At 35.8% G+C, this 25,935-nt stretch overlaps 1 protein-coding gene across 1 annotated transcript in view; it reads left to right on the top strand.

Moving 5' to 3' along the window:
- Window positions 1-25,626, top strand: part of LOC121419131 (3-hydroxyanthranilate 3,4-dioxygenase-like) — a 34,582-nt gene extending 8,956 nt beyond the window's left edge. The window contains exons 2-9 of the mRNA XM_041613451.1: window positions 8,640-8,721; window positions 11,337-11,420; window positions 13,021-13,127; window positions 14,356-14,489; window positions 17,640-17,788; window positions 23,040-23,108; window positions 23,996-24,087; window positions 24,788-25,626. Of these exons, the coding sequence (XP_041469385.1) occupies window positions 8,640-8,721; window positions 11,337-11,420; window positions 13,021-13,127; window positions 14,356-14,489; window positions 17,640-17,788; window positions 23,040-23,108; window positions 23,996-24,087; window positions 24,788-24,887 (817 nt within the window). The 3' untranslated portion in view covers window positions 24,888-25,626. The remainder of the gene's footprint in view (window positions 1-8,639; window positions 8,722-11,336; window positions 11,421-13,020; window positions 13,128-14,355; window positions 14,490-17,639; window positions 17,789-23,039; window positions 23,109-23,995; window positions 24,088-24,787) is intronic.
- The last annotated feature ends 309 nt before the right edge of the window (window positions 25,627-25,935 follow it).

Below are 25,935 nucleotides of genomic sequence, written 5' to 3'. Positions count from 1 at the left end.
TGATGATGTTGATGATCTCGATGAGAACTGATAATTTCTCTCTCAAAATAACTGCAAACAGTTCATTGATGGTGGGCATAAACTGCTCTGATCTGATCTGGTGAAGTGATCTCATATGATGTGATGGTGATCTTGAAAAATCTGCAGCTTTATACTAATTACAAGTGTTCTAGATCATTCTCAAATTTCAACTAATCTACAAGCTTCTAGAATTCACTCTTCTGGAAGCTTCTTTATTTCTAAAACATTCTTGAATGACCTCATTGAAATCAACATGGGTAAACAAAATACCTAAGCCTATTCATTTCCACTACCAATACAATTCTATTGTTTGGCTTTTCCCTATTCAACAATAAAACTCCTTGGCCTTTAAATAGGCAAGGCCTGCATAATAAAAAGACATTCTGGAAAGTTCTTTACAAACATGCTGTGGAATGTACTTGATCATTCTAGGCTATTCTTAAAGAGGAAATAACTAATAGATTAATGTAACTGCTTTCACAATTCTTCTACAATTATTCTTATATATAACACCTCCCCCACCGGGGAAAAGAAAGCTTTACCGTAGTAAAGGTTTCTTTAAGATTACTTTTTTTTCTTTTAACTGCTCAAAGTCATCTTGATAAATCATTTACAGTTATCGTGTACAAAGATATAGTACTTAACGAACATGTTAAAATAAATGAACATCAAAGATGTTTTCTTCAAATGACACACTTGGTCAAAATCATGAATAATTTCACTTTTTATACTCTTGATAGAGCATCAGCAATTACATTATTCTTTCCCTTTATGTGTACAATTTTCAAAGGGAATGGTTGGAGCATTAGGCTCCATCTATACAGTCTTTGATTCTTTGTTTTGAATTTCTCCAAAAACACAAGAGGATTGTGATCTGTATAGACTGTAATCTCTCCATTGGTTAGATACACCTCAAACTGCTGAAGGGCTAGTACGAGACTTAGGGCCTCTTTTTCAATAGTTGAGTACTTCTTCTGAAATCGATTGAGTTTCTTAGAGAAGTAGCACACTGGTTTTTCGATGCCTTCTTCGTCTTCTTGGAGCAATACTGCTCCTACTCCAACATCACATGCATCAATTGCTACTTTGAATGGCTTTGTGAAGTTTGGAGCTGCCAAAATAGGCTCATTCACCAAAATGGCCTTTAATTTCTCAAATGATCTTTGACATTCGTCAGACCAAACATACTTCACTTTTGCCTTCAGCAGGTTTGTCAGAGGACTAACCACTGTACTGAAATTTGGAACAAATTTCCTGTAGAAGCCACTCATACCTAAGAATCTGAGCAATTCTTTCTTAGTTGTGGGAATTGGGAAGTCTAAGATAGCTTGTATCTTGGCTTCTCTTGGTAGCACTTGCCCTTGACCAACCACATGACCAAGATATGTGACCTTTGCCTTGGCAAATTCACTTTTCATCAGATTCACTACTAGATTGGCTTTGTCCAGCCTGTCAAACAGTGCTCGCAAATGATTCAGATGATCATTCCAAGTATCACTGTATACTAGGATGTCGTCTATGTATACGACACAATTGTCAAGTCCGGCAATCACTTGATTTGTCAACCTTTGGAAGGTTGCTGGTGCATTTTTCATTCCAAAAGGCATGACTTTGCATTGAAACAAGCCTTCAGGTGTAACAAAGGCTGATATCTCTTTGGCTCGGTCAGTCAGTGGCACTTGCCAATATCCTTTAAGCAAGTCTATCTTTGTGATATAGGCAGAATTTCCAACCCTATCAATACAATCTTCTAACCTAGGAATTGGATACGAGTCAGTCTTAGTTACTGCATTTACCTTTCGGTAATCAATGCAAAATCTCTGAGAGCCGTCTGGCTTTGGAACCATTACAATGGGAGAACTCCAACTACTCTGACTCGGTTCGATTATGTCATTATCTAACATAAACTGTATTTCCTTATTCACCATTTCCAACTTGCTTGGATTGAGCCTATAAGGATTCTGTTTGATAGGTCTTACATCACCTACGTCTACATCATGTACAGTTAAAGGTGTACGACCTGGTTTGTCTTTACATACATTCTCATATTCTCTTAACAGGCCAGATATATCATTTCTCTGATCTTCAGGCAGGTGTTTTAATGCCTCATCCATATTTCCTAACATCTCTGAGTTAGACAACTTTATACCACATGGTTCGTTCTTAGATACATCTGTATAAGACAATTCATTATCTGTCTTTCCATAGCATTCTTCTTCATGTACATCTACATGTTTTTCTTCTTCTTTGACCTGTGTTGTACCTATTGGCTGACTAGCCTCTCGCTCAAAGTATTCTTTTAACATGTTTACATGACAAACTCTTTGAGACTTTCTTCGATCAGGGGTACTGATCACATAGTTGACATCATTCAATTTCTTTTTGACTATGTAGGGACCACTAAACCTAGCTTTCAAGGGCTCACCTTGCAAAGGCAACAACACTAACACTTTGTCTCCAGGCTTGAAACTTCGCTCTTTTGCATTTTTGTCAGCGTGAGTTTTCATTTTTCCCTGCGACTCTTTCAAGTGTTCCTTAGCCACATCACAAGCTTTTGAGAGCCTTTCTCTAAACTTTGACACATAGTCTAGAAGGTTTACATCATCATCCTGAACCATAAACCTCTCTTTGATAAGCTTTAGGGGACCCCTAACCTCATGACCATAGACCAATTCAAATGGACTGAAACCTGTGGACTCATTCGGGGAATCCCTAGTTGCAAACAGTAGGAATGAGATCCCTTTATCCCAGTCATCGGGATAGTCTTCACAATAAGCCCTAATCATGGTCTTCAAAGTCTGATGATAGCGTTCTAACGCTCCTTGGGACTGTGGGTGATAAGCAGAGGACTTGATCTGCTTTATTCCCAACTCCTTCATAACTTGCTGAAATATTCCTGACATGAAATTTGACCCTTGATCAGATTGAATTTCCTTGGGCAGACCATACCTAGTGAAAAACTGCACTAACGCCTCCACCACTGTCTTTGCAGTGATACTCCTCAAAGGTATCGCCTCTGGAAACCGTGTAGACAAGTCCATAATCGTCAGGAGAAATCTGTGACCCGACCTCGTTCTGGGTAAGGGTCCGACACAATCAACAAGAACCCTAGTAAAAGGTTCATCAAATGCAGGAATGGGTATCAATGGAGCAGGCTTGATAGAAGGCTGTGCCTTACCAATAATCTGACATGTGTGACATGTCTTACAGAAATGCACAACATCTTTGTGCATCTTAGGCCAATAGAAATGCCTCATAATTCTATCTTCTGTCTTCCGAATACCGACATGACCTGCCATAGGTAACTCATGAGCCATTTTCAGAATATCTGTGTGGTAACAAGGAGGAACTACAACCTGGTGAATTATACACCAATCTTCATCAGCTGGTCTCCGGGGAGGTCTCCATTTCCTCATCAAAATGTCATCTTTGACATAAAAGCACTCAGGAACCTTATCAGCATCAGCCTCAGAACATGCTTTCTGTGACAAGCTTTTTAATTCTGGGTCTGCCTGTTGTGCCTGTACTAGGGAGGATTTACTAAACAAACTATCATTGTTAGCAACAGAGCCTTCAACACTATCCCCATTCAAATCCTTGAAAAAGGTTTCAGCTAACCAGACATCAGTACTCTCCTCTACATCAGCAGATTCCGCATCATCCTTTTCAGCTCTACGAGTCTGAGACCTAGTAACAACACAATCCGGGAAAATCCCAGGAAAATCTTCCTGCAACAATTCAGTTTCAGCTACCTCAACGGGCTTTTCCGAAACCACTGGAGATGCAACAACTTTATCTCCAGCCAAGTCGTTACCTAACAAGAAATCAACACCTTTCATGGGTAATTCTGGAACGACACCGACAGTCACAGGACCACTAACTAGGTCACACTTTAAGTCGACCTTATGCAAAGGAACCGACATGAAATTTGGGCCAATACCTTGAACTAAGACGTTGGCATTCTCTGAACTCTCCGGAGGAAGAGCCGAATCCCCTGGCACCATCAGGGACTGTGCAGCCCCTGTATCCCTAAGGATCACCACTGACCTACCAGCAGCACCAGTCGAACAAGGGGATACTTCACCATCATGCAAAAAACTTCTAAAAGTTTCATCAACCTGTTTGACTTTATCAGCAAATACCAGAGAAACACTCTCAACATCTTGATTGGGCTCTGATGGAACAAACTCCATCGAGGGAACACTTGTTTGCTTGACAAAACCCATGTCTTTCTTAGTTTTGGTTGGCATTCCAACCAATTTCCAACATGATTCTTTCAAATGTCCCGATTTATGACAATGAGTACAAATTTTGGAACTACGACTCTCAGACCTTTTGGTTGATTCTGTGCCCGCACTAGCCTGATTCTTGTTAGTGTCTTTATCCTTGCTTGCATATTTTCCCTCACTAGGTTTATTGTGGGATTCAAATGACCCTTTACCTTTCTTTTTCCAATAATTCTTGAAAGGAGGCCTATCTCCACTACCCTTATGTGTGACCTCAAATTCATCAGCTACTATGGCTGCTTTACTGACTTCAGTAACTCTATGGTCATCTAAGTGAGATTTAATGCCAAAAGGAAGACTCTTTTTGAATTCTTCTAGGAGGACAACTTCCCTAAGGTGAACAAAATCTTTGTCAACTTTCAGTGATCTGTACCACTTATCGAACATCATTTCTTGTTCCCTAGCAAATTCAACATACGTCTGGCCTGTTTGTCTTTGCATGTTCCTAAATTTATGTCTGTACGCTTCTGGTACCAACTCATATGCATTGAGAATTGTTTCTTTCACTGTAGCATAGTCACATGATTGCGTTTCAGAGAGCGAAGAATAGACTTTTGCAGCCTTTCCAACAAAAACACTTTGGAGGAGAAGAGTCCAGTATTCCTCGGGCCAATTCAATCTCTTGGCCACTTTTTCAAATGACACAAAATATGTATCAACTCCCTCTTCATCAAATTTTGGCACAAGGCGAATGTTTTTCGCCACATCAAAGCCTTGGGGAGATTTATCTTTAACAGAGTTAGTATTAGTATTTGCATGAGCTAACTCCATTTCTTTCAACTTTAACTGGTACTCCAATCTCATTTTCTCCATTTCAATGTTTTCTCTGATTCTTTCCTTCTCAAGGTTTTCTTTAATTCTTTCCTTTTCCAATTCAATGTTTGCCAGTTGGATCTGAGCATCCTCTGACATATTGATAGAAGTTTCAGGCTCCTCTGTAAGCTTCATGTGACTAGCTAACAAGTCAATTATCTCTGCCTTCTTTAAACCTGGGGCTAGAGATACACCCAAATGATCACAAACTGTTATCAAATCATCTTTCTTCAGTGACTTCAAATGATCATATGACAATTCTGTCTTTGCAAGAAATTCTTCAACATCAAATGTAGCCATAGTGAATATACACAAATACAAGCAAGTAATAACACAGTACAGTATATTCTAGAACTTTCCAAAAATTTCCAAAATGTTTCCAATTCAAATTGGCTTTTGTTTCAAATTGACTTTCGTCTCAAATTGGCTTTCGTTTCCTGAAAAACTGTTTTTAATTTCAAACTGGCTTGTACAAATTTGGTTTTCGTTTCCCGGACAAGCCCCCAAAATTATTTGTTACGATACTGCAACAAATAACAATTAGATTTTAAAATATAAAGTTTTAATTTTCCTTTTTTTTATTACAGGAAATAATTATACATAAATAAAACAAATAATGATCTTACATAAATCTCTTGAAGTGTCCGATGTAAAATCCCGAAGTGATGATGCTATATCCAAGTAATAATCCAAATGATAAAATCCCAGTTGACTGGCGAAAATTCACAATGACGGTGATGATGAAACTGATGTTGAAGTCCGATGAATAATAAGAGTCACTGCAACGAGTTGAAATGTCCGTGAAGACGATGTTGATGATGATTAACAGTCAATTTCAGCAATCCATGGGTTGAAGCGTGTTCATTGAACAGGTTGATGATGTTGATGATCTCGATGAGAACTGATAATTTCTCTCTCAAAATAACTGCAAACAGTTCTTTGATGCATAAACTGCTCTGATCTGATCTGGTGAAGTGATCTCATATGATGTGATGGTGATCTTGAAAAATCTGCAGCTTTATACTAATTACAAGTGTTCTAGATCATTCTCAAATTTCAACTAATCTACAAGCTTCTAGAATTCACTCTTCTGGAAGCTTCTTTATTTCTAAAACATTCTTGAATGACCTCATTGAAATCAACATGGGTAAACAAAATACCTAAGCCTATTCATTTCCACTACCAATACAATTCTATTGTTTGGCTTTTCCCTATTCAACAATAAAACAATAAACAAAATACCTAAGCCTATTCATTTCCACTACCAATACAATTCTATTGTTTGGCTTTTCCCTATTCAACAATAAAACTCCTTGGCCTTTAAATAGGCAAGGCCTGCATAATAAAAAGACATTCTGGAAAGTTCTTTACAAACATGCTGTGAAATGTACTTGATCATTCTAGGCTATTCTTAAAGAGGAAATAACTAATAGATTAATATAACTGCTTTCACAATTCTTCTACAATTATTCTTATATATAACACCATACATGCCAAACACAAGTTAATAATCAATTCAGATCACATTTCTAGCAACCTGAACTCCCCCCAAAAAATGTGCCATATTTTCCCCTAAATCAGCCTGTTTTATGCTGACACTTTTCAGTGTGGCTTCAGACTCCCTAATATTACCCAAATTTGGCCAAAAATTAAGATAATGATAAATATTGGTGAATGATACGTCATCAAATGAAAGGTCTTTGCATTACAAATGCAACAACAAAAAAATCGGCCATTTGTTAAGAGTTATGGGTAATTACAGATCAAATTTTTAAAACCCATTCTGCTGCATATGATGCCTCAACATTTTTTCGATCAACATTTTCATGTTTGAAAATAGACCAAAACTCAAAGCTTTAGTCTGTGTATTTTGGTTGTTCCGCTGAATTGCTTTGGCTCACTCACCAATACTGGTACATAGACTGAAGAGCTTGGAGGCCTGTAAGTATGATGTTGGTCCCCAAGTCTGCGCACCTAGCAATTTGAGTTAAGATTTAACATGAATTTCTTTTTATTTCACAAAATCTTTTTGTTAATAATGTTCCTTATATTATCATGAGTAAGTGTACCAAATATCTCATTAGAATTTGAAAGAAATATAGGATTTTCTTTGAAAAAAACTTGGGCAGTCATTTTCAGATTGAAAAAAAAAATGGTACCCCATGTCTGCGCACCCATTCACTTTGCCCTCGATTCAAGTATTTTGATGAGAAACAGTAGAGGCGCACGGCCAGTATGGGAGACTGTCTCCCATGAGAGAGATTATTTCCAATATCAGAGAGTTTTGTACAGAATTTGGGTAGCCAATTTCAGAGACAGTCTCCAGTTGGGGAGACCAATTTCCTTTGTTTACATTTGCTTCAAAAGGATTACCTTGGCGGCAAATAAAAATGTGATAAGCAGATTCCTCAAGTAAAATTACCCCTTTTCACCGTCTACATTTGTTTTGATAGGATTTTTGTTGTCATCCACACACACAAAAAATTGGCTTCTGACCTCAGTGAAACAAATATGGGGTGGAAATAATTACTCTTTTTTTGGTGTTGTTTCTTTTGTTCTTTTGCAAAGCAAGTAAGCTTGTAACCCAGGGAGCTGGCGGGAGCCCAGGGCCTTACCGTGTATTTGACCATAGTCACCGGACTAGGGTGATTTATGGTCTAAATATTTCTCTGACTGAATTGTGAAAACAGAAATTATGTACTTACCACGATTATATGGATGAAGGTCTAACGAGTGGCAGTATCCTGACATCGAGGCACAGACTGGAACCTCAAAAAATATGAAAAGTTCTGTTGCGGTAGCTCTCCTTTTACCAGTCTCAATCGGCCATTTTGTTATGAATTTTGAAAGAAGAAGGAGAGGTATACTGCGACAGAACTTTTCGTTTTTGTCTCACCTGCATAGCAGAGTGAGACTATAGGCGCCGTTTTTCCGACGGCGGCGGCATCAACACCAAATCTTAACCTAAATCTTAATTTATGAAGTGGAATTGCTTTCATGAATATATTTTGCTGAAAAAGTAACTAAGGTGTTAAAAATATTTTGAAATGGTCCGAAATAGGGCAGAGATTGTATTAGATAGTTTCCAGGGCCCTTGAACAGGCCCTAAGGCCTAACCCCTGCTGCAGGGACTTCTTCTTCACGCTCGTATTTTGTGCTTTCTGCACTTATTTTACCCTACGCGATAGGTTTCAGGTTTTTTTAGGTGACCGAGTGGCATCCCTGATCTACATACTCTGTTAGAATTTGCATTGTTATTTTATGAGAATGGCAAATTTCAATGGGCTTAAGCACAAAATTCAGCTTCCCCGTAACAAGGTCTATGATCACTCATTTACCGATTCCTCCACACCATAGAAACAAATTTTTCAAGTGTTTTGTTCCTTGTCACAGAATTTATTCAAAACTGACACCCCAATGCCTGACAACAAACCACTGTATCTCACTCCCATACAATATTGCAGATCTCATGAAACATAAGTAATTCCTTTCATCACTATATATTTGTTTCAAATACAGGCACAGTGAAGGGCAGATGAAGTCTTTCTTTGTTGGTGGTCCAAATGTCAGGAAAGATTATCACATAGAAGAAGGAGAGGAGGTACGGTCTTTTTTTTAGAAAATGTTGATGAACTCCACTGAAAAAAAAAGATTCTGTAATTATTTCTTTTTAAAGTTATCCATGTATGTGATATATTTTTGGTGTTGAATAAATCAATTTTCTAATTCATTCATTCGCTGTCCAATTCTCATAGTTTACACTAATGGATCAGTTTTATAATGTGTTCTAGGTACCGGTGCATGAATTTGCATAAATGTCTGTGTGAAGTCATTATGTGGAATAACACTACTTTTCACAATTAATAGATGGTTTGTAAGGGTTGACAGGGGGTTGTGTTGTTAAAATATCCTTCCTAAAAAGTTGTTGATATTACACATTTCACATCATTACATCCAAGAAATGACCATCTAATTCTAATCTAATATTCTAATTAGGTGATCTGTCAATTGACAGATCACCTCTTGTGTTTCTACGAATTTTCTTTTTTATTTATTTCTTTATTTATTCTTTTTATTTATTTTTCTTTTTCCACCCTTTTCTTGTTCCACCAAAATCATCAAAACTATTCAATCAATTTTCATCAAAATATTATCAATTATGGACAGTTATCATACAATGTGTACGAAACAAGTTCAACGTCAAATGGTCATCGTGACGTCATCTACGCGCCATTTTGTAAAATCACATTATCAACAATATCTCCATTATCAATCATCAAAAATTAACAATATTAACATCAAATTAACTTCAGATCAAGGGTCAACTGTCCATGTCATCAAAGGTCATGTACAGGTCACGACGCGCATGTACGCGCGCGTCAAAATTTTAAAATGCTCAAAATCACTTTTTGATCAAAGTAGAGTACGTTTCAGGTCATTCTAAGCATTTCAGGAATTTGCGCGCTCACAGGTTTTCGCGCGCGTTTACGCGCGTAACGTCCTTACGCAACCCGCAACTGCACTTTATTTTACATCAATGCATTCTTTATGAAATTCCCAATAATTTGATACCTTAACCGACCTTCTACGACCAGTCATAAAGGAATGCGCATCCGTCAAAGTTTGAATTACGCGCGCAAGCGCGCGTTCACAATAGGCCAAAAATGTGCAAAAACATGCTTTTACAAAATTCTATATAACTCTTCAGATAGTCCGTTAACCCCCAAATTTTCTTTTATATTCGGATAGAATAGGACTTGTAGATGTGATTTCATGTCATATTTGACAATAAATTTTATCATAACGTCATCAAATTTTCGTCAGAACTAAAATTTTCCATTTGTGTTTTATGACGTTTTAATAATTTTGGAAATATGACTATAACGCCGTAATCATTGGTCGTTTTTGGCCCGGTTTTCGACATATTGTAGCTGGTTTTATATTCTTCCAAATTATTTTACAATCTTATCATTTTAAGCAAGACATCATCATAAATATTAACAATGTATAAAAGTATATCATTATGATAAAACTTGCACTTGAAAAATTCAATTTGAGGTTATATTTCATCGTTGTCTTGAAAGTGTATGGCAGTTACTGTGGTCGAATGGTTAGTGCATCTGCCTTGCAATGCGAGGGTCCCTGGATCGAAACCCATCAGGATCTGTTTTTTTTTTTATTTATTAAATTTTGTCTCATTTTGCGTGTAACCCCAATAAGCCAGTTTGTGGTTCCATTCTGCGCATGATAAGAAGTTCATTCGTACTAAAGTGACATGATTGTTTTATATTTAATGAGATATTAGCAACAACCTTGATGTCTTGATTTTTCTTTTGAATTGTGCGTTTCAATACACGCATAAAAACAACAATGCGTGTACTAGCAACTGGTATTTCAGAGTTGGCCAAGTATTGTTATAAGAACATGCTGAACGCATTCCAAATACCTCCATCAGTGTTCATTGCTTTGCTTTCTATTCACTTGGTCTATGCAATTTCTCCATCCTGCTATGTAGGACATGCTTGCATAATATCTTGCAATGAAATCTACCTATCGTAATGTAAGAAATGAAAGGTCATTTGGTCATGATTGTTCATGAGGTAACCAAAAATCTAGTCTATGGATACTGATTTAAATTTTTCAAAACTGGATTCTTGCTTTCATCACCACTGCTCACTATTTCGTGTTATCACTTGCTAAATTTGAATTGTCATTCTTTAGAAAAGCAAGTTTTTTTTACAACCTTTTCTTTCAAATAATGTCTTTCAACAGTATTCAACATGTCCTTTCATTAATAAAACTGCGCTTAATATCATGATGCTCATATTGATCTGCATTGACATGGTGATCATTATATAAAAATAGATCATTATCATGAGATTCACAGACAGATCACCTAATTCGTCCGTAAGACGAATTAAAATTCTAGTTTCTTTGAAGATTTGATTTAGTTGGAAATGTCAAGAAAATGAAGAAAATTTCCTTTCTTGACTCTGAAAGTGAATTATGTTGGACTACAATATTAAGTGAAGACAGAAGAAGGGCCCAACTCATTTATGTGCTAGTTCTCATTTTCATCACTTCTTAGAATCATACCTGTATTCATGCACAATCTTATGTATTTCTTAACTTTTCATTATAACACTCTTTTTGGTGCAGTAAATATGCAAATTATGAAATCATAATAATCTGTCTGTTGTATTGTTCTATTTTCAGCTTTTCTACATGAAGAAGGGGGATATGTGCCTTAAGGTTGTTGAGCAGAACAAACACAAAGATATTCACATCAGAGAAGGAGAGGTAACATAAACTAGACATGTTTATTCAATGTCTTCCAAATATCCATGTATACTGGATTTGTTGCCTCTAATTTCATTTATAGTCCAGGCTAGAAGAGGCATAACATTGTTTTTGTCTCGCCTGCATAGCAGAGCGAGAATATAGGGGCCGCTTATCCGACGGCGGCATCGTCAACATTGAAATCTTAACCAAGGTTAGTTTTTTTAAATGTCATAATTTAGTAAGTATATGAAACTTGGACATAAGGGTAATCAATCATTTCTTAATATCTTGCTTGAGTTTCAGGTCACATGACCAAGGTCAAAAGTCATTTAGGGTCAATGTACTTAGACCATGTTGGGGAAATCAATGTCTTAACCGAGGATAAGTTTTTGAAATGTCATAACTTCAAAAGTGTATGGACCTAGTTCATGAAAGTTGGACATAAGAGCAATCAAGTATCATTGAACATCCTGTGCTAGATTCAGGTCACATGATCAAGGTCAAAGGTCATTTAGGGTCAGCAAACTGGTAATGTTAGGGGTATTTGTGGAATTGTCATCATAACTTAACTTTAAAAGTCTATGCATATAGTTCATTAAACTTGGATATAAGAGCAGCAATGTATCCCTGAATACCCTGTGTGTGTTTCAGGAACATGGCCAATATCAAAGGTCATTTAAAGGTCAATGAACTCTGGCCATGTTGGGAGTATGTGTCGAATTGGAGTTTATGATACTTGCTCATGAAATATCGACATAAGGGTAATTAAGTATGAGTGATTGATTTGCACATGTCACATGATCATGGTCAAAGGTCATTTTGGGTCAATGGACATAATATTTTATTATCATATTAGTGTTGTCTTCTGTGAATAATAATTATTTCAAAGGAAGCACTGCTGCTATATCAAATTGTGTAATGCAGGCGAGACTGCCAGAGGCATTCCACTTGTTTTGCATTTTAGTGATCACTTAAATTGTAAAAATGAATCTTCCCCATTCCTATTGTACATACCGGTAATAGGGTATAAAGAGTTCTATGGTGGCCATCGAGAAAATAAATGTATTGTCAAAATTCATTTTTTCATAGAGTAGTTAACACCTGCCACACAATTACATGTATTTTTTAGCCATTGTGCGGGCAATTAATGATGTTCATGGGTAAATTGCATATTTTGGCGGCCATACTGGATTTTGCCAATTTGCGGAAAATGCTCAAGGTTATACGAGTGGCATTCAGATTCGTATTCAGCACCCTCGAATTGACAAGAAACCATAAAGAACAAGGCTTAGTCCATCTCCTAGCTATGGGGCCTGGCCTGGACTATTAGTTGAGTTTAGATCAGACTTCCTTCAACAATTTTGTATAATATAACAATCATTTGTGGCTAAAGCTTTCCTAAAGAGATTGACATTTTGTCATTACTCTGATTGATATTGGTTTGTCCTTATGATGGTATTGTCGATGTTACCTAGTTGTTGCTTGGATTAGAGAAGAAAAAAAATAATGATTCAAATATTCATGCTTTTACTGAAGGCTTTCTCATACAGATTGAGAATCAGTTATTTTATTCTGATGATTATTTTCATATTCTCCTCTACCACCCTTCTCTTTTCAGATCTTCCTATTACCAAGCCGTATTGCTCATTCTCCTCAGAGGCAAGAGGACACGATTGGCTTAGTGCTGGAGAGAGAACGTGCTGAGGAAGAGAAGGATGGACTGAGGTAAATGAAATACACACTAGCCTGTATTCTAAACTCCAGTTTTAACTTAAAACTATTGTTTAACCAGGAAAATTATTGTGAACTATGGGTAGTCAACTGAAAATTTACACAATTTTCATTCAAACTATGACTGTGTGGGCATAATAATCTAAATAATCTTCTTCACAATCTAATTGTTGAGTAGGAAATTATGAGGAGTGGTGAAATAACAGAGTAAACACAAGAAATGTACAATGTAAACAACATTTTTAACCTCTGTTTATTTCAACACAGACATAAACCATGGCCTAAAGTCAAACCAGACTACAGAATAGAGCCCTGTTTATAACTTTTGAAGCTGCCCATATCTTAACAAATTCTGTGAAATGCATTTGAATGCACTCCTAATATCTCTTACACTTGAATCTGTACTTGAGCCTCATTCATATGTAATGTAACAAAGCTGAAATGAAAAAAATTAACAATATGATCAATAATGTTTAGATGTGATGAGACATATCATCTCACATATATATGCTTTGTCCTGCACATTATACTCAATTCAATTCTCAGAAAATGGTCCAAAATGTACAGACAAACCTATAATGAATCGTGTTTAATGATGTCATTATTTGTCCTCACCTTGGGACAGTAACTTTTATAATATTTTTTGAAGACACCTCATATCCCATTGACTTTGTGCCCAAGATGTTTCTAAGTTTTGCTGCTGAGCTGTGATTCTTAGCTGTGTTGCTTATCTCTGCAGCTCTATGCCTGAACGAGCATTTGTAAGATAGCTGTAATTTCATTTGTATGGACATTTGAAAGGCCAATTCTTGTTTTTAAGAGACCACGAACATGGTCAAACTCAGGATCTTGATATCAGCCAGTAACTAGCAGACAGAAAACCAAACTGAGGTATTTTGAACAAACAATCAAATTGATGTACCTTTTATAAATGTGCATGCTTATATCCAGTTTAAATGAAATTATGTTGCCTGCCTGTTTTGACTGAATTGTCAAATGTATTGCATGCATAAGGAGGCAGGTTTCAGAGAACAAAATTTAATACCTATTATTAACATCTACACTCAGAAAAACTTTAAAATTCATTAGTGAATCAGGCATCAAATGGTCTTCTATATGTATTTCTATATTCAAGCCAAACCATCTACATTATCTACTCAGTTTCATATCAATATTAAGTTTACTACTGATATTCAAGTGAGCTTTGACTTTCCTGGACAAGGTACTATGTGGATGGCACCCTTGAGAGACTGTATGAAGAATGGTTTCATTGCGTGGATCTCGGTACACAGCTAGCCCCTGTCATCAAACGATACTTTGCGTCAGAGCAGCACAAGACTGGGAAGCCAATTGAAGGTACTAATTTATTCTATTCTGCTAGGAATTGTTTTTCTCTTATGGGGTAAAGGAAAAAAAAGATTGATTGCAATGTATTGAAGATTAAGTGAAACCATATTAAAGACCATTCAAAGGAGACAGAAAAAAATCAAGGTATTATAAGGTACTTTTGTTTTTCTAATTTTGAAATGGAAACAGAATATAGAGCCAAAAACTGATCCCAAATTTGTGAATTATATAGACAAATGGTTGTTTATCAATAATTTGTATTACTACTAGGCCTGAAATATGTAAAGCCAAACATTAAAAATGGACTGTTTTTCTGTTTTACTGTTTTTTCTAATTATTTTTAAATGTTTTCTCTGCATAATGGAAATTTAATTACCTTTTAGACCTCTTCTGTTTTTTTTAAATTAAGAAAACAAAACACTTCTTTGCAATTAATAATTAGTCTTTGCTTTGACAAAACAGAAAATTAAACACTGGAGGAGGAGAATTGGGTAGTGGAATGGAGGGTGAGGAGGAGGAGGAGAAGGAGGAGAAGAAGAAACTGAGTGAGACCAAAATATTCAAGAAATCATTGAAAATTGTATGTATATCAGATACAATTATTAACAAATATGTAACAAACATTGTCTTGTCATTTTGGAAGTTTGAAAAAAAAATCTGGAAAAGCTTATTTGGAGTCAAACCTGGCGGGTGTTTCATAAAGCTGTTCGTAAAGTTACAACTTTACGCATGACTGGAACATGTTCTTAGGTCATAAATCATTTATACAGAGATATCACATAGCACAAGAAAGGATCACCAGTCGTGCATAAAGTCATCTGTGTCTTACAAACAGCTTTATGAAACACCCACCTAGACCTCCACAGTTGGAAACATAGCAGTAGTATCAGTTGCTATCTGAGCCCTACCCTGCTTTTAAACCTACCTTGGCTTGGTGCCTTTTGTCTTTATGGACAGATTCCTGTATTACATGTTGCATTGGGGACAATTGTCTTTACTGATAGGTGTTCCATATAATTATGCAGCCTGTTTCCAAAGTCTGGTATGACTGCATCAGTTTCAAATGTTGCAAAAAGCAAGTGCATTTATTCATATTGTTACAAGAACTTCTTTGATCATTAACAATATAAAATTTCATTTAGTCAAAAGTGAACACAAAAATGAAGAAAAATTGATACATTTATGTATTTTGGATAGAGGAACAAAATTGTCATTGGATTCGTACATGTGATAAGACTTTGATAATTTTTTATTCGGACGTTCCTGGCAGCTTATAGTATGCTACAAATCAATTAGATCTCAAATGCACAAGACACACTTGTGATAAACAACAGATAATTGTGGTTCAATGAACATTGCCATAAGTAGAGGATGATAACATGATTATCAAATTTGCTACAAACAATGAAATATTCAAAAACATAATTAGGTGTATGGGCCAATCTAAAGATGCACGAGCCCATTAAGGTTTATGCATAATGCATGTATATATGAGCATGCCAATTATTTTTATTATTTTGTTAACATTGGACCTTGAGACCATTAAATCTGTTATCTTTCTATGATCAGTAGTAATTTACATTGGAGATTATTGATTTGTTGACTTATTGATTTGCTCATCAATTAGATGTGATACATCCTGCCTCAAATTATGAGAAAACATCATATAAAATAAGACAGTGTTCAAACTTTGTTATATTGTTTTGGGTCAAAGTCGGAAAAGCAGAATTATTTACTTGAATCTGTCTGATGTCACAGACTTAATAATTAAAGATCAGTTTGAATAGTACACTGTAAAATCGAAATGAATATTGGCATGAAACTGACCCCCAAAATGCTCTAATTATTTTTTAATTGATCTATAAAAAGATCCATGTTAGAAATGCTTTTATACTCATCATTCCTGCTATTCTTTTCAGTAAAAATGATTAAATTGATCATACATCAATAGTTGTTTTCCTCAATCATTCATGCACACATGTCCCTTTACAGATTCCCAGTACTTGGAACATGTCATGTGAACCAAAAGTATTTTTTCTTCTTTGTTGTATTGCCTTTTTGAACCAGACAAACACAACCTCAATTTGCATTTTATTGATATCATAGCCATTCTTGAGCCAATTTGGCTCAAACAAATGTCACTTGTGTTTATAATTCAAGATTTAAGATCAGTATTTATATAGTCAGGTTTGTTCCAGCCGACACATATATCCTAAGATCGACAACTGGCAATAGTCAACAGCTAAACAGAAATGTTGCAGAGCAGACTTCTCCTTTTTTCCTTGTTCATGCAAAGACTGGAATTCACTACCTAGTGATAACAACAAGTTGGCATTAACAGATACCTTTAGATCCCATACTTTGAAATTGTTAAAAGAGTACTCAAGACCATTACAACATAGTTTAGTTTTATGTTTCTCTACATGGACTAGAAAGTCTGCCGACTCATACTGAAAAAGAAGAAGTGCACAATCTCCCACTACCAAACCATCTAAAAAATATAGAATATTTGACGTGGCAATGCTAATGATATAAAATATCTAAAAGGTTACCTCAAATAAAGCTGTATTTTATTCATTTATTCCCCATGTACTCTCCCAGAATTCATAATTACCTGATTTTTTAAAAGAAGCTTGATGACCCTTTCATGCTCCCAAGAGTGGATTGAGGACAATCTTAAGGAGAATGACACTTAATGCTTCAGTCTCTGAATGGAGGTGAAAACCTATTCAGTTTTCTACAAATTCTCAAAATACACCTGTACTTTTTCCCCTTCTTTATCATGGACTTTTTAAGAGGGATGTCAGTTACTATGTATTCAGAGAGAAAGCCTGGTGGCCCTTTCATGTTTGAGAGTTGATTGAGTAAAATCTGAAGGAGATTGAAAAAAAAGTCTTTTTGGAAATATTAACACCTTACCAAAAGTTTTAAAAATTTCTATTGATATGTTTATTTTCTTTTCTCATAGGCGCTTTCCCAGGAAATTCTCAATTCACCTGGGATATGGTGACGCAGCTCGAACGCTCATATAAGCCCCAAGAGTGGATTGAGGAGAATCAAAAGAAGATTGACTCTGAAGGTTCAAACTCTCATTTTGGAGATGAAACACATTCCAATACCTTGTTAATTCCTCAATATCTATTTTATCTTTTCACTCAGGAACTCTTCCAGAAAATCCACCAGTTACCTTGGATTCAGAGATTAAACTTGATGACCCGTTCCTGCTCCAAGAGTGGATTGAAGACAACCGGGAGGAGATTGATTCCAAAGGTTCAAAATCTCTGTTTGGAGATGATAATCAATTCAGTGTGAGTACTTTATTTCACTATTTCTCATTTACTTATTATTTTTAACTCAAGTATTGATATTGTCACTCAATCATTTACTCACTGAATTCACTATTTTATTTTGATATTTATTCACTCATTAATTCACTAATGTGTAAACTAATGAATCACCAGTTCCCTTTACCCATCTGTAATTCATTCACTCAGCCATTTACTCACCAATATACTCACTCATGTACTCACTCATATACTCATTTATTTACTCACCAATATACTTATTCACTCACCCATTTTCTCATTACCATAATCACTCATTCACTTACTCATTTACTCACTTATTTACTCATTCTCTCACCAATGCAATCATTAAAAGACAAGTCTACCCAAACAAAAAGTTGATTGGAATAAAAGGAGAAAAATCCAACGAGCATAACACTGAAAATTTCATCAAAATTGGATGTAAAATAAGAAAGTTATGACATTTTAAAGTTTCGCTTAATTTCACAAAAACAGTTATATGCACATCATCGTTGGTATGCAAATGAGGAGACTGATTACTTCATCCACTCAATATTTCTTTTGTATTGTATTGTGTGAAATATGAAAGATTCTAATTTTCTCCTCATTGTCAAGTGAAACAATGATTAATTCCTCCCTGAACATGTGGAAGTAGCATTGTTTAATACTATATGTATGGTTCAGTCAGGTGAATCCTTATTGTCAAACCTGTAAAAAATGAAATATTATATAATTCAAACAAAAAGCAAAAGAAATAGTGAGTGAGGGATATCATCGACTGTCTCATTTACATGTCACTGAGTTGTGCATATCCCTGTTTTGTGAAAATAAGTGAAACTTTAAAATGTCATAACTTTCTTATTGTACATCCAATTTGGATGAAATTTTCAGTGTTATGCTAGTTTAATTTTTCTCTATTTATTCAAATCAACATTTTTTGGGGGTGGACTTGACCTTTAATTCACATCCACATCTAGTCACGAATGCTACTATCCATTCCTTCATACTCTGTTATTTACTTACTCATTCACTTACCAACTTGCTCATTTAGTTTCTTGTTCACCAACTGGTGCATACACTTATTCACGTACTCATTCATTCACTTATTCATTCAATCACTTACGCAGCTATATATCCACTCACCCATTTATTCACTCACCAATGCACTCGTCAATTTACTCACTCTTTCAGTCACTAAATGCAGCAATTCATTTGTTCATTTATTCACTCATCAAGTCACTCTTTTATTCACCAATATACTCACAAATTCACTTACTCATTCAATAACAAATGCAATTATTCATTCTTTTGCTCCTTCGCTCATGTGTTCACTACTCATTTATTGTCTCACCTGCGAAGCAAAGTGAGACTATAGGCGCCGCTTTTCCGACGGCGGCGGCGTCAACATCAAATCTTAACCTGAGGTTAAGTTTTTGAAATGACGTCATAACTTAGAAAGTATATTGACCTAGTTAATAAAACTTGGCCATAAGGTTAATCAAGTATTACTGAACATCCTATTAGAGTTTCATGTCACATGACCAAGGTCAAAGGTCATTTAGGGTCAATGAACTTAGACCATGTTGGAGGAATCAACATCGAAATCTTAACCTGAGGTTAAGTTTTTGAAATGTCATCATAACTTAGAAAATATATGGACCTAGTTCATGAAACTTGGACATAAGGTTAATCAAGTATCACTGAACATCCTGCATGAGTTTCACGTCACATGACCAAGGTCAAAGGTCATTTAGGGTCAATGAACTTTGGCCGAATTGGGGATATCTGTTGAATTCCCATCATAACTTTGAAAGTTTATGGATCTGATTCATGAAACTTGGACATAATAGTAATCAAGCATCACTGAAAATTTTGTGCAAGTTTCAGGTCTCATGATTAAGGTCAAAGGTCATTTAGGGTCAATGAACTTTGGCCGAATCGGGGGTATCTGTTGAATTACCATCATAACTTTGAAAGTTTATTAGTCTAGTTCATTAAACTTGGACATTACAGTAATCAAGTATCACTGAACCTCCTGTGCGCGTTTCAGGTCACATGACCAAGGTCAAAGGTCAATGAACTTTGGCCGAATTGGGTGTATCTGTTGAATTACCATCATAACTTTGAAAGTTTATGGATCTGATTCATGAAACTTGTACATAAGAGTAATCAAGTATCACTGAACATCCTGTTCGAGTTTCAGGTCACATGATCAAGGTCAAAGGTCATGTAAGGTCAATGAACTTTGGCCATGTTGGGGTTTTTTGTTGAATAACCATCATATCTCTGTAAGTTTATTGGTCTAGTTCATTAAAAAGGGAAATAAGAGTAACCATCTTTCACTGAACATCTTGTGCGAGTTAGAGTAGTATTCAAAGTGAGCACTGCTGCTATATTGAACCGCGTGATGCAGGTGAGACGGCCAGAGGCATTCCACTTGTTCATTCAATCAATCAGTTTTTGAAAGCACTTACTCATTCATTCATTCTTTCGTTCATTTGTTCTCTTGCTCACTCACTCATTTTTTCGTTCATTTATTCATACATTCATTCAATGACTCACTCACTCATTAGCTAACTCAATTGTTTACTCATTCATGCACTTTATCACTCAATCAAAAGTTTATAAAAACCAAGTTGAAAATGCATATATCGTTCAGCAAATATGAACAAGACATTTCTTATGTGAGATTACCGTAAGTAACGGTCTATTAACCTCACCTTTTTCTCGGCGGGATAGAAGCAAATGTCGAAGTGCGGTTTATCCACGGTGACGGGTCTGAGCCAGCCTGTCATAACCCCTCCCAAACATGTAAAACGTCTGCCAGTTCACAACACATCATGTGGCCAGGCATAACCGCCCCGGGCAGTGTCGTTTAGAGGGGTATGAGCCGCGGGTAGTGGGAAGCAATTATTACGATCTCAATGAAATATTGTCCATAACAAACGCACCCACCTTCATGACACTAATTTAGACTTTATTCTCGATTCAAAGCAGCAAAGTTCCCTGGCTAAGTTAAAACAGACACCAACCATACTCAGTAATATTTTGTCACAGCTGAGCGAGAGTTGAACGAGCTGACAGCTTGAGTTGTATTGTGGTTATAGTGCGACTTAAGCAGGCACTATTCATTTTAACCCCTCCCCTCCAAAGTCCCGTTTCATGCCAGCTTATATTTTCTTTCCCGTTTGCTTTTCATAAGATACCATGTACACCATGCACGAGAAGGACGGCACGAAGCCGTAAAAACAACTGGAAAAAAATGCCAATTTCTTTGTTTCTTGAACCTTCCTGTAATCCTGTATCCAAAATTCATGCTAAGACATTGAATGCTAGACAAATTCTGAAAGTGATGGTGAGGTTTTGATGCAAGAAATGTGAATGTTTCTTCCTCCTACGCCTGGAAAGGTTTAAAGTTGCGGTGTAAGTATGGATGGCCAATTGTTACATAAATCACTAACAGTACAGATATCATATTTCAGCTCATTTGGCTCTTAAATCATTCATAATTATCTAGGAAGTATAAATGGATGATTGTTTTCACCATCGATGAATCAGGAAAGAGCAGAGTCAATATAAGAAACGTACAACTTAATAAAAATTTTGATACTTTTGGCTTCCCATGCTTAAACTGCAACTTTAAACCTAAGTTTAAGTTAAACCTGACTTTAGAATACGGGCCTTTGGATATGGCCTCGTCATGCCGCCGCGTCCGCCGCAGAGATATCCTTGTGAGCGCTCTATCAGCTGCATTTCTTCTCCTATCATCTTCAAATTTGGCATAAAGGTTCAGTATAGTATAGCGAAGCGGCCTTCCAATTTTGGTGTGGGCGGGGACACTGTTGCCATGGTAACAAGAGATTTTGTAGAAATAGCAGAGATGTCATTGAGAGTGCTTTATCAGCTGCATTTCTTCTCCGTTCATCGTCAAAAGAGGCATGAAGGTTGAGTATGGTATAGCAAAGCCGCCTATCGATTTTGGTGTTTGCGGAGACATCGTTGCCATGGTAACAAGAGTTTTTGTGGAATAGCAGAGATGTCCTTGTGAGTATTCTACCAGCTGCATTTCTTCTCCGATCATCTTCAAATGTAGCATGAAGGTCCATGAAGCAAAGCCGCCTATTGATTTTGGTGTGGGTGGAGACATCATTGCCATGGTAACAGATTATGTTGAAATGGCAGAGATTTGCTTCTGAGTGGTCTACTGGCTGCATTTCTTCTCCAATTATTTTCAAATTTGTCATGAAGGTCCATTATAGTAAAGCAAAGCCGCCTAATGATTTGGAGTGAGTGGAGACTTGGTTGCCATGGTAACCATATTTTTTGGAACATGCTATGATATGCATTCAAAGTAGGAATGCAACAATACCTTCATAAAGTATTCATTGGTGTGCTATTCTTGTCACCTGGTCAATTCAATTTCTTCATCCTGCTATGTAAGGCAGGCTTACGTAATATCTTGCTTTGAAATCTTTCTATCATAATGAAAGAAATGAAAGGTCATTTCACCAAAATTGTCCATGAAGTAACTTCAAACTTGTCTATACTTTCATCTTTGGCAGAGTCACGCTGCTACGTCATATTATTGTCATCAAAGTTGGTACCCACTGGAAAAATGCGGGCAGGGTCATTGTCGCCATGACAATTGTATTTATTTGTCAAATTTCTGTGTGAGCTCTATATATCACAATGATGGATGACGCGGTGGGTTCGGGGGATACATGTGCTCTGCCAAGCGACCCGCCGAGCATCTCTAGTTAGGTTTAAGTTTGCCATTAGTTCTAACTACCTTGGAAGCCTTGATTTCAATCTGCTGCTGAGGACTATTCCCATGGTAACTACCCTAATGACAAAATTATCAAGATTGATATTTATTCTGAGTTACCCAGGTCATTCATCAGAAAATTTCTAGATGCACATGTAGTGCTAATTATGGTTGTCACTTCATGGCTTTTAGGAGATATCGACTATGAAACTCAAGGAAGTCTAGAAAAGTATTTTAGATTGAAGTGTTCTAAATCATTCAAGTGTAGATTTTTGTGGTGTTCCCTTGAATGGCATTAAACCGCTTTTTCAGGGACTAGTACCGGGAGGTGTTTCACAAAGATTTAAGTCCTCATGCTTGGGTTCAAACATACACATGCAATGGGAAGTTTGAGTGTGATTTTAAGTCATACTTCGGTCTTTGTGAAACACCCCCTGATTTGTCATGATCCTACCATACATTTATGAGGCTTTACACTATCCTTTTTAGGTTGTGATGTGGGGAGCTGGATCTGAGTTGGGTGGTTGTGAGACGGCAGAGGTCTGGCTGTGGCAGCTGGTAAGTTTTGACCATGTTTCACAAGACGTTATAGTCCTTTTCACATGAAGTAGAACTTGACTGTGTTCTAAAATGCTTTGGAGCAATTAGAATAGGAGTTGAGATAACACTTTTTGAGTACAATTTTTTTTTCAATTTCATGATTATGAAATAATTGAGATCAGCCATCTTTATTTGTAATTTATATTCAGAATTGTGAGTAAGAAATAGAAGTTGAGTTCAATCTCTATTAGAAATTGATATCAAGTTTGTGATAAAGAAATAGAACTTTAGACAATCACTATTTGAAATTGATATCAATTTTGTGAGTAAGAAATAGATGTTGAGTTCAATCTCTATTTGAAATTATCAAATTTGTGATTAAGATATAGAACTTTAGACCACTCAGAATAGAAAAATTGATATCAATTTTGTGAACATTACACCAATCACTATTTGAAATTGATATCAATTTTGTGATTATGATATAGAACTTTAGTTCAATCTCTTTTGAAATTATCGATTTTGTGATTATGAAATAAAAGTTGAGATCAATCACTATTTTAGATTGATATCAATTTTGGTTAAGATCAATCTTCTGTTGTTTTTTTGTAAACAGAGAGGAGTTGAGATCAATTCCTATGATGAATTCTTGATTTAAGAGCTGAGTCAATATCAATCTCTACAATAGAGATTGTACTTCAACAATTGCAGTGCTGTATGTCAAATCTTGATACAATATGGCCATGGGGAGAAGGTGGAATTGCTACTTTATCTAATCCAGTTTTATTTCTTTTCTTTCAACTAATTTTATAATCAAATACAATGCAGTTTCCATACTAATTACTTAGTATTATTTAGTAGTAGTCATAGTACTCCTCACTGTCATATTGTTTGGTATCTTCCAGGAGGGAAAGTCAGACATTGGTGTAGGTGATGTCAAGGTTAAGAAGTATGAACTCAACAAAGATGAATGTATGCTGATACCGAAAGGAACAACGTAAGTATTCCTCCTAGGTCTTTGAAGAGGTTCCTTCTAGAAAAATCTTATTGATTCTATTCTATTATTTTATTCACATTAACATTCACTTTCTTCGATTTCATTCACAAAATTCATTCAAAGTCAATGTAGAGAATATAAATACATACAAGTTATGTTTACAGAAGAACGCATAGCAAGTAGAGTTGACGAAGTTGCATGTTATAGAAGTTTAAGAGATCTTTTATATCAAAACTAAAGCAAATTCTTGTTGGTCCCTTCAAGGATCAAGTAGTCCAATGTCATTGAATACCATAGCCTTTGATGCCCTTCTGACTTGACCCTAATTCCTGACATTGGCTTTGCAGATTTTTTGTGCCCTTTTACATTTAGCGACCCCTTCCCCCCCCCCCCCACTCTTTTATGCTGAAAGTTTAATGTAGACAATAACACTAGAATGTTCAGTGAGCCAAGAAAAACAAACTTCATTGAATGTAATATTGTATCAGCTGACATCACAATTAAACATCTAAGAGATTGCAGAACTTTAACACTTTGGATATGTTCATTTTTTGGTGGGGTTCGCAAATTTTCAGCACCACTATATGTGTACTATAATGAGGTATTACAAATTGTTATTAAAACCGAGCATATTATTTTTTCCTCAAACCATCCTCACCAAACACTGTTTGATATATTATTATTTTTTTTGTTGCAACAGATATACAGCCACAAGGGAGAAGGGTTCTCTGTGTCTGGTGTGCTTCCAAGATCCTAGACGCAAGAAACCGGTAGCAGCTAAGCCATCAGGAGACCAGTGAATCTCATCTTCTACACATTCCTAAAGCCCAGTGCATCAGATGCGACATGATTATTAATCGCAATTTGTATTAAATATTTAAGTTCCAACATGTAAAATTATTTCATTTGAAGTTTGGCATAATGTTAAGTTTAATAAAATCATTATTTTGCTTTGCGGCTAGCCCTGTGGTCAGAAAAAAATAAAAATTGACTTGAAGTCGCAGCCGATGATGACATCATTTGGATGATTTGGATTTGAATTTGCTTTTATTCCTCCAGGGAGGCTAAAACTGGACTGAATTTTGATTTCAGTAGTCATACCACTATTCTGAACTATTCTGATCGCTAAGATTTTGTTGGTTAGAATGTTCATATCAAATGTTATTTGAAATTGGGATCGCAACGAATCACATAGTGTGTGCTGGGCTTAATGGCTGAGCTGCATAGAGAGGAATTGAAATATACTGCTACACAAAGGAAAATTTTGTTTTCGTTGTAAGTTTTATAGTTCTATTATGTAAAAAAAAATTATACCTTAAAGGTATTGATGAATTGCAAATATATTGCACTAATAGAGTTAAACAAGTTTCACCTTAGTATATTGATTTTTCTTAGAGGTAGAAAAAAAAAAGATATGAGATATCTTTATCATGTTTCTTTCAAGAATAGACATTGCTTTGACAATTTAGAGGAAGGATTGATTTTTGCTGCTGGATATGGGAAATGTATATATATATATATATATATATGTTATTCAAGAAAGATCTACTGCCATATTATATACTGGATATATTTGTAAACTAGTTTTAAAAAAAATTAAGAGCAGTACACTTATTAAATGCCTTTCTAGAGTATGTTTTTATTATTTTCTAAATTTCTGAAATTTAAATAAGACTATCATATGAGGCTATGAAGAAATATAACTTCGATTAACAATCAGTACTGATAATTCCTGTCTTCAATAGTATTTTTTATCTGAAATTTGAAATTTATGGTAGAAATATAAACACTACAGATCTGCCCAAACAACGCAGATGTTACTTTAATTTTATAAACGTATGATCATTT

This window comes from Lytechinus variegatus, chromosome 7 (genome assembly GCF_018143015.1).
Source record: "Lytechinus variegatus isolate NC3 chromosome 7, Lvar_3.0, whole genome shotgun sequence".
NCBI classification, from domain to species: Eukaryota; Metazoa; Echinodermata; class Echinoidea; order Temnopleuroida; family Toxopneustidae; genus Lytechinus; species Lytechinus variegatus.
The sequence above is the reverse complement of the archived record's forward strand: the minus strand, read 5'-3'. Positions and strand labels throughout refer to the sequence as shown.